This window comes from Cyanistes caeruleus, unplaced genomic scaffold, assembly GCF_971803275.1.
Source record: "Cyanistes caeruleus unplaced genomic scaffold, bCyaCae1.hap1.1 HAP1_SCAFFOLD_494, whole genome shotgun sequence".
In the NCBI taxonomy this organism is placed as follows: Eukaryota; Metazoa; Chordata; class Aves; order Passeriformes; family Paridae; genus Cyanistes; species Cyanistes caeruleus.
Window position 1 is genome coordinate 1 of NW_028256212.1, and position 9,198 is coordinate 9,198.

General features: G+C 50.9%; 1 protein-coding gene across 1 annotated transcript; it reads right to left on the reverse strand.

Moving 5' to 3' along the window:
• Positions 1-1,674: 1,674 nt before the first annotated feature.
• On the reverse strand, positions 1,675-8,632 carry LOC147645358 (uncharacterized). The gene is made up of 3 exons (XM_086874711.1): positions 8,540-8,632; positions 3,715-3,793; positions 1,675-3,528 (listed from the first exon to the last, which is right to left on the reverse strand). Exons 2-3 carry the CDS (start codon positions 3,764-3,766, stop codon positions 2,522-2,524), a joined length of 1,059 nt encoding a protein of 352 aa, XP_086730837.1. The 5' UTR covers positions 3,767-3,793; positions 8,540-8,632; the 3' UTR covers positions 1,675-2,521.
• Positions 8,633-9,198: the final 566 nt, after the last annotated feature.

Sequence of the window (9,198 nt, forward strand, 5' to 3'; positions counted from 1 at the left end):
GGAGAAAGAGAACTCCTACCTGGCAGAGCTGTTCCACCCTTCAGTTGAGACACCTGCATGCACACAAAACCTGGGGCTACAAAAAATGAGGCTTCATTGGCAAATTTGCAGGAAAATCCGGTTTAGGACAGGCTATCAGCAGAACTGTTCTCAGCTGGGTGAAAAAGGCCCCTTTGGCAGCTGCAGGGCCATTGAAAATGCAGATCCTCAGGCCATGGGGGAGAAAAGGGCTCTGAATTCCCCTCCCCTGACACACAAACCCTGCTCCCAGGCTGCTCCCCACACAGGATTCTACTGGAGGACTGTGGAAAGCTGAGAGTTGGCTCTGGCTTCTCCATGTTCCCTGTCCTAAAGCTGCCTGGGAGAAGAAATTTAGGGTCAACTCCACTGGCACAATCCCTCCTGGCCCAGGGCACAGCACCAGGAAGGTCTTTGCTCCTCCCTCGGCCCTTCCTGAGGAGGCTGGCAGGGCTCGCAGGTTTATGGCATTTGTCCTTGCTGCCCCTCACATCCCACTGCCCCACAGAGAGCCCCGAGGCACCCGTGAGGGACAGGCCCTGCTGGGCCAGGCCTGGGCTCAGGGCTTGGCCTTTCTGCTTCCTCCAACCCAGCCAGGCCTGGCTCAGCATTGCAGTTCCTGTGCTGTGCCCCAAGCTCGCTCGGGCCCTGCTGGAAAGGGACCTGAGGTACCTCCATCCCCTCGGGCAGTGCATGGGAGAAAACAACAAACTTCTCAGGAGGATGGGAACAAACTTTCAGCTGCAAACTTTAGAGAATGAGGTACTTGGGAAATCATAAAGCTGCATGCAATTAGAGGAAATCACTTCACTAAGCACTGACTGAGCCAACTTGTCCAACCCATCCAACTTCAAGCTATCCAGATTTTGAAAACTGGAAGTCAGGAGAAAAGAGAGGGACAAAGATCCACAGTCAGCCTTGGATCCAGCACCATCTCAGCTGCTGTGAGCTCCAGGGCCGTGGCACATGTCAGTGTCACACCCGTGTCACAGCCTCACCTGCTCTGCTCCCTCTCCCAGCTGGGGTTTTCGGGGTGCCAGGGGCTTGGCAGCCACTTTGGGGCTGGAGCAGAGGCTGCAGTGGCTGGGCTGGGGCAGTGACCGCCCCACACAGGCAGAACTTGCTCTGCCCCCAAACACACCCTGGAGATGTCTGGGGCCATTCATCATTTCTCTGCTCTCCAGCGCTGAGGCAACGCACTCTGGCTACAGCTCTGAGCTCGTGCCCATGGCAACCAGCCCTGGCAATGGGGCTCCATGGAGCTGCTCTCAGGAACACCCCAAGAGCTGGGGAGTGCCCCAAAACCTCCTTAGAAATGTGAGATACCTTAAAATCTCTTTGGGAACATCCAAATATCCAAAACTCACTAACGGGTTTCCCCTCCATTCATCATCCCCAAACTTTGGCTGTCTCATTGCAGACCCCACCCCACCTCCCCAATCCCAACCCCAACCCATCCCATCCCTGCTGGACATCAAGACCCCCCCTCCCAAGCTCTACTTCCTGCATTTCACACCTCCCAAACTCCATCCCACCCATCCTGCCCCACCCAATGCCCATCTCACCCCTCCTGATCTGCATCCCACTTCACCCAATCCCCTTCCAACCCCATTCCACCTGATGCCTTCAGAAGGCTGACCTAGAACAGAGGCAAGACAGAGTTAAGAATGAAGTTTATTAAAAGAATTTAAATACACCTTGGGCAGTACAAGAGCCAGGCCTACACCCAAGATGGACCAGAAATGGTCAGAAAAATGGACAAGTCTCACATTTTTAGAAGTTTAGGTCCATCTGGATATTGCAATCTGTTCACTGTCCAATTACAGCTTCAGATGAGGAAGTCCCATCCTTCTTGTTTTCTCTCTTCAGTCCACCCTTGTTCATGCTTCTGGGCCTGAAACTTCTAACGACTGTCCTTGGTATCAAGCTAGAAAAGGAATTGTTTTGTCTACCTACTCTGTGAAGAGAGCTCACTAACACTTAATAGGAAGTTCCAAACTGTAAACCCAGGCAGTGCAGAATATGAAAGATGAAAGCTAAAACTTAAGGCAACACACCCTGAGGGGCTGTAGAATCCAGGACTTCTGGGTGGGAATGAGTAGAATTCAGTGGCATTGAGTGCTTTTGAGGTGACAGATAGAACCCTCTCATCTCTTTGAGTGACAAGAAATGAAGAAAACTACAACAGATAGCACCACAATCCCCAAGTCCTCCCAAGTATCTCTTTTAATCCCAGATTCCCTTAAAGCAGTAGAAAGTGAGGCTTTAGATGCCTTTGATGAATTTGCAGACTTTTACCCCAGTTTTGTCTGTTTTAAAGGGAAGAAAATGAATCAAAAGATAGAACCAAAATAAAATGGCCACCAGCCCAGTGTGTTCCCAACACAGATCACTGGGAATGTGGGTCATCAGGGCTCTGCCCAACGTGGGTCCTCTGATCGGGGATGGAGCCAGGGAAGCGCACGAAGCTCTTCTTGCACTTGGGGCACTCACAGGGCTTCCCTTACCGGTGCCTCTGTTGGTGCTGGGTCAAGGCAGAGCTCCTGGAGAAGCTCTTCCCACACTGGGGACACTCGTAGGGCCTCTCCCCAGTGTGGATGCGCCGGTGGTTGATGAGGTTGGAGTTGTGCCTGAAGCCCTCCCCACAGTCAGGGCAGCGGAAGGGCCTCTCATCCGTGTGAATCCGCTGGTGCACGAGGAGATTGGAGCTGGTCTGAAAGCTCTTCCCACACTCGGAGCACTCGTAGGGCCTCTCCCCAGTGTGGATCATCTGGTGGATGGTCAGTTGGTACCTCCATCTGAAGGTCATCTCACATTCCCCACACTCATAGGGACGTTCCCCAGTGTGGATCCTCTGGTGGAGGATCAGGCTGTTGCTGTGGCTGAAGCTCTTCCCACATTCCCCACACTCATAGGGCCTCTCCCCAGTGTGGATGCGCCGGTGGGTGATGAGGTTGGAGTTGTGCTTGAAGCCCTCCCCGCAGTCAGGGCAGCGGAAGGGCCTCTCATCCGTGTGAATCCGCTGGTGTACAAGGAGAGTGGAGCTCCTCTGAAACCTCTTCCCACACTCGGAGCACTCATAGGGCCTCTCCCCAGTGTGGATGCGCTGGTGATGGATGAGTTGGGAGTTGCAGCTGACGCCCTTCCCACATTGCCCACACTTGTAGGGCCATTCCCCAGTGTGGATCATCTGGTGGCGGATCAGGGTTTTCCTCTGGCTGAAGCTCTTCCCACACTCCAAGCACTTGTAAGGCTTCTCCCCATCCTGAAGCTGCTCATGGACCACCAGCTCAGAGCCCCGGCTGGATCTCCGGCCGCCTTCCCGGCACAGGGTGGGTCTTTCCTCCTCAGAGCACCCTGGGATGGGTTTGGAGCCCCTCCTCCTGCGGGATCTCTGGGGATTTTCCTCCCTGCTGGATTCCTGAGCCATGGAGCTGCTCAAAACGGCCTCTTCCATGAGGTTCTGCTGTGGGGATTTGTCCTCCCTGGTCTCCATCCTCAGCTCCTTGTCTGGGGGAGGAAGGACAAGGAGAGGATGGGATTTGCCTCCGTGCCAGAGGGAAGGGGAAGGAGATCCCCCCAGTGCGTCCCCGGCAGGACGGCGTCGGCAGCGGGGTTGTCCTGCAGCCGGGGGCCAGGCTGGGCTGGGAGATGGAGCAGGAGAGAGGGAGAAAGGGGCACTGACTTCCTCCTCACCTGCCTGGGTGTCCTGGGGCATCTTCCTCTTCCTCACAGCCGCCTTCTCCATCCAGCCAAGGTTTGGGAATGGGAAATCCTGGTTTGGGGAAAAATACAGTTTATGGGCACATTGGGTTAGGGGGCTCCCCCTGTGCAAGTTCATCTCTAGAAGTCACCAAGCCTCTGGAGTCTATAAAAACCTCCCAAACACCAAGATTCAGCCCTGAAAATGTTTCCCAGGAGTTCCCCATCTCTGGTCTCTCCCATTTGGTGTTCAGAGTTTCCCCCCTGTCCCAGCTGCTGGGAGTCAAGCTTGTACTGGGGGTTCCCCTGTCTGCTCAGTCCCTGCCCTCCCCAGGCTGCTGGGAGTGCCAGGAATCCGAAAAGTTCCCCCTGTTTCCATCTCGCCACTTAAGGATGGTGAGACCCCCCAATGTCCCCCCAAGTAGGATTTTCCGCTCAGCTTTGGAGTTCCACATTCTCCAAACATCCCTGCCCGCAAAACAAACCCAACCCAGGGACCCCCCCAGGATATCCGGGCAAAGCTCCCACTCCCCCATCACCTGTGGGATGGTGGGTGATGATCCCACAGGAGGGGGCTATGAATTCAGGGAGTGCTCGACCTTGTGGTTCCTTCTCTTTTCCCTGATCCTTTGTCCTTCCTCTTCCTCCCTCTCCTCCCCTTCCATCCTTTGTACTCCTCTTCCTCCCTAACGCCAGCTCCTTCTCCTACTTCCATCCCTTCTCTCTCTCCTTCTTCATCCCTCCTCTTCCATCCCTGCTCCTCCTCCCCCAGGAGCAGCGACACCCTCGGTGCCCCGTTCCCAAACCCCTCACAGCCCACGGCAGGAGCGGGGATGGAGCCGGGACAGGTCGGGATGGGCAGCGCGGGGCTCTCCGCTGCTCCCACCCGCTGGGGACGGGGGGAACCCGGCCCGGGGAAAAGGAGAGGGAAACTGGGAAAATTGGGGGCTGCAGATCCAACCTGGGGCTGGCTGGGGACCCTGGCTGGGGACTGCCAGCCCTTGGGGCTCCTCTGGGGAGATGTGGGAGGGGGGAACACAGAGAGGGCTGGGGGATCCCAGGAGTGGCAGCACTGGCAGGGACTGGTTTGGACTGGGGTAACTGGAACCTTACTGGGATAACTGGGAATCCTTGGGAGTGAGCACAAGCATGCTGAGGGCAGCTGGGATATACTGGGAGTGACTGTGACCATCCTGGGGAAATTGAAATCACGCTGGGAACAACGGGAACCATGCTGGGGACAACTGGGAGTGAATGGGAGTGACTGGGCCTGCACTGGGGGCAACTGGGAATGACTGGGACCATGCTGGGAGGGTCTGGGATCATCTGGGGAGGGACTGGGACTATACTGGAGGCAACTGGGTGCAACTGGGATCAACTGGAAGGTACTGGAACCATGCTGAGGGGACTGAGGCCACAGCTGGGATCATACTGGGAGCAACTGGGACTAACTGGGAAAGAAGGGGATCATTCTGAGGTAACTGAAGTCTTACTGGGGCAACTGGGATATACTGGGAGTGTCTGTGACCACACTGGGAACAGCTGGAACCACACTGGGAGAAACTGGGAGTGAGTGTGACCATGCTGAGATGGACTGGGACTATTCCAGGGACAACTGGGATCACACTGGTAGGAACTGGGAAGAATTGCAACTATTCTGGGATCATACTCAACTGGGATCATACTGGGATCACAGTGGGAGCAGCTGGGTCCCTGCTGGCTGAGACTGGGATCCCACTGAGGGTGACTGGAATCATACTGGGATTGACTGGGAGTGGCTGGGAACAACTGGGATCATGCTGAGAGCAACTGGGAGGAGCTGGGAATGACTGGGAGCGTGCTGGGGCTGACTGGGATATACTGGGAGAGACAGGGAGTCCCAGGGATCACACTGGAGGCTACTGGGGTCACACTGGCACTGCCAGGGAGCAACTGGGGGCCACTGGCCTCATACTGGGAGTGACTGGGATCAGACTGGGAGTGACTGGGATTAGACTGGGAGTGACTGGGATCAGACTGGGTGTTACTGGGATGATACTGGGAGTGTGAAGGAAACTCAAAAATTGAGGAAAAAAAGGGAAAAAAAGCAGGATAAATTCAAGGAAAATGAAAGGGAAAAATCAGGGAAAAACCAGAAAAATATCAGGGTAAAATCCAAAAAAAATCAGGGAAAAATAAGGAAAAAATTGGGAAAAATTTGGGAAATACAGGGGTAAATTTGACAAAAAATTGGGGAATACTAGGAAAAATTGGGGGGAAAAAAAGAGAAAACTCAAGGAAAAAAAGGGGGAAAATGGGGGAAAAATCAGGAAAAGAAAGTGGAAAAAATCTGGGAAAAATCAGGAAAAATCAGAAAAAATGGGGAAAAAATCAGAAAAATAGGAAAAGAAGGAAAAATCATGAAAAACCAGGGAAAATTGGAAAGAATATTGGAGAAATCAGGAAAAAAACTGGGAAAGGACTTGGAAAAATTGGGGAAAATCTAGAAAAGAAAGAGGAATAAAATCTAGAAAGTAATAGGAAAAAAACCAGGAAAAATCAGGTAAAAACTAGGGAAATTTGAGAAGAAATTGGGAAAAAGCTAGAAAAAATTTGGGAAAGGAAGAGAGAAGAATCAGGAAAAAATGGGAAATACATGAAAAAAATTGTGAAAAATTGTGAGAAATCAGGGAAAATATCAGAAAAGAAAACCAAAAAGACCCTGGGAAAAATCAGGAAAAATCAGGAAAAAATTGGGAAAAATATTGGAAAAATTAAGGAAAAAACCAGAAATATTTGAGAAAAAATTGCAAAAAAATCTGGAAAATAACTGGGAAAAAATCAGAGAAAAAATGTGGAAAAAAAAGAGAATCAGCGGAAAATCAGGGAAACAAACAGGAAAAGGATAAAAAAAATCTGGGAAAATCAGAAAAAAAATAATGAAAAAAATCAGGAAAGAATTGGGGAAAACCAGAAAGATTAGAGAAAGGAAAAGGGAAAAATCAGGGGAAAAAAATGGGATTAAAACAGGAAAAAGCACAAAAATCAAGGAAAAGTTTAAGAAAAAATGGGAAAAAAATGAAAAAAAAATCAGAAAAATAAAAAAATAATGAAAAAAAACCCTGGGGGAAAATCAGGAAAAAAAATGGGAAAAACAAGGGAAAAAATTGGGAAAAAATTGGGAAAAAATGGGAAAAACCAGAAAAATTATGGAAAAATTAGAGAAAAAGTTGGGGAAAGACAAAAAATTTTGGGAAGAGGGAAAAATCAGGAAAAACAAAAAAATCAGGAAAAAAATGGCGAAAAAACTGGGAAAAATTCAGGGAAAAATGAGGGAAAAATAAGAAAAAAAAAAGAAAAAAAAAAAAAGAGAGAAAAAGATTGGGGAAAATCAGGAAAAATCCAGGATGAAATCCCCCTATCCCATTTTTCCATGAAATTTTGGGAATTGCCTACGCGGCAGGTTGTAGAAGAATTTCCGGACCTGGGAATCCGGGGAGAGGGGAAAGGTGGAATTGCAGATGAGCTGGTCCAGATTTTTGGGAAGGTTGATGGCCTGGTCCTATTCCAGCTTCCAGAATGTTCGGATGAATCCCACGCCCCCTTCTGGCTGGAAATCATGCAGAAATCATGGAAAAATCATGGAAAAATCACGAGAAAGCTGTGATTCAAATTCATGGAGTTTTGCCCCCAAAGCACCCTTTTTTCCTGCGAAAATATTAATTTTTTTGAATAATTAAATGGAAAAGATTAGGGGGAAATAGGGAAAATTAGGATGGAAATGGAGGAAAAATGGGGGAAATTGGAGCCAACGTGGGAAAATAATAGGGAAAAAATGGGATAAAATTAGGGAAAAATGGGATAGAAATGAAGGAAAAATTGGGAAAAATGGGAGAAAGGAATGGAAGAAGATGGGGATAAAATGATGGAAAAATGAGATAAAACCAGGATAAAAATGGGGAAAAAAAATGAGGGAAACTGGGAGAAAAATGAAGGGAAAATGGGAATAAAAATGGTAAAAATGAAGTGAAAGTGGGAGAAAAATGGAAGAAAATGGGGAAAACAGGAGAGAACATGGGGAAAAAACTGGGGGAAAATGGAGCAAAAAGAGGGTAAAATGGAGAAATGGGAAAAAAATAGATTAAAAATGGAAAAAAAAAAAAGGGAAAAATTAGGACAACATGGAGAAAAAATGGAGTAAAAATGCAGGAAAAAATAGAAAAAAAATCAGAAAAAATAAGAAAAAAATGAGGAAAAATGAGTTAAAAAGGGGGGAAATGGAGGAAAAAAGGAGAAAAATGGGTGAAAACTAGGGAAAAATAAAAAATAGGATAATAATGGGGAAAAAATATATGAAAACGGGATAAAATGAGGCAAAAAGGAAAAAAGTGGGACAAAAACAGGATAAAAACGGGAAAAATTTGGGATAAATGGGATAAAAATATGGGAAAATGGGGATAACATTTGGGAAAAATGGAGACAAGTTGTACCCTAATAGGGAATGACTGGGAGTGATTTGGCTTATCGTGGGGCGCACAGGAAACTGGAGCCACACGGGGTGAGCAACTGGGCAATGCTGGGAGCAGCCACTGCCGGCACCGGGAGCCCCGAACCCCTTTCCCGGCCATGCCGGACCCGCATCCCCCCGGCCCCTTTGCCGGGGCTCTGCCGCCACCGCCACCGGGACCCCCCAAAAACACCTCCCGGGGACCCCCGGGGTGCCCCCGAGGGGCATCTGCGGCTCGGCTCTGGAGCCCTGCCATCCCCAAACATCCCCCCCAAAAACCCCAAAGCCAGGGAGCCCCGGGGTATTTGGGGCGAGCTCCCCCTCCCCGGGCACCTGCGGGATGGGGGGCGATGGTCCCGAAGGAGCTGCAGATGCAGAGAGCGGGGAGCGCAGGTGGAGCCTCCTCTGCCTGCTCCAGCTCTTCCTCCTCCTGCTCCTCCTCTTCCTCCTGCTCTGTCCCTCCTCTGTCCCTGGGCGTGGTTCGGAGCCCTCGGGTGAGCGGGGCCGGGCCGGGACACGATGGGAAAGGGCTGGGTCCCCCCCAAACAGAGCTGGGGGCAGCGGAGCTTTGGGGGAACAATGGGAACGGGGCGGGACAGGGGAACAGGGGGAGGTGGGAGCACTGAGGGTCCCCCAGTTCACCCCAGGAGCCCCAAGCCCCGTCCCAGCCCCCCCAGTTCCCCCCGCAGCCCCGGCTGAGGGGGGCTCAGCCCAGGAGCCGCCGTCGTTCGGGGCTCCCCCGAGTGCAGGAACGGGAGAGTTCCCGGCTCGGGGAGGCCCCAGCACAGGAGGGGATCTTGTCCCTCTTCCAGGGCCTCCCAGGGTCTTCAGGCCCCTCTCAAGAGGAGTTTTTCTCTTTTTCAAGTTTTTTTGGGGGGGATCCCACCACTACAGGGGTGTTTTTTCCTCCCCATTTTAGGGTGTTTGTGCGGCCGCAGCCCCACAAGCCCCTTTTGAGGGGGGATCATGACGGCTTTAAGTGACATTTTTAG

Coding starts and splice junctions, on each gene's coding strand:
- LOC147645358 (XM_086874711.1), bottom strand. CDS start 3,766: ATGGAGAAGGCGGCTGTGAGGAAGAGGAAGATGCCCCAGGACACCCAG. Junction 3,529..3,714: donor GCCCCAGGACACCCAGGCAG/GTGAGGAGGAAG, acceptor TTCCTCCCCCAG/ACAAGGAGCTGAGGATGGAG.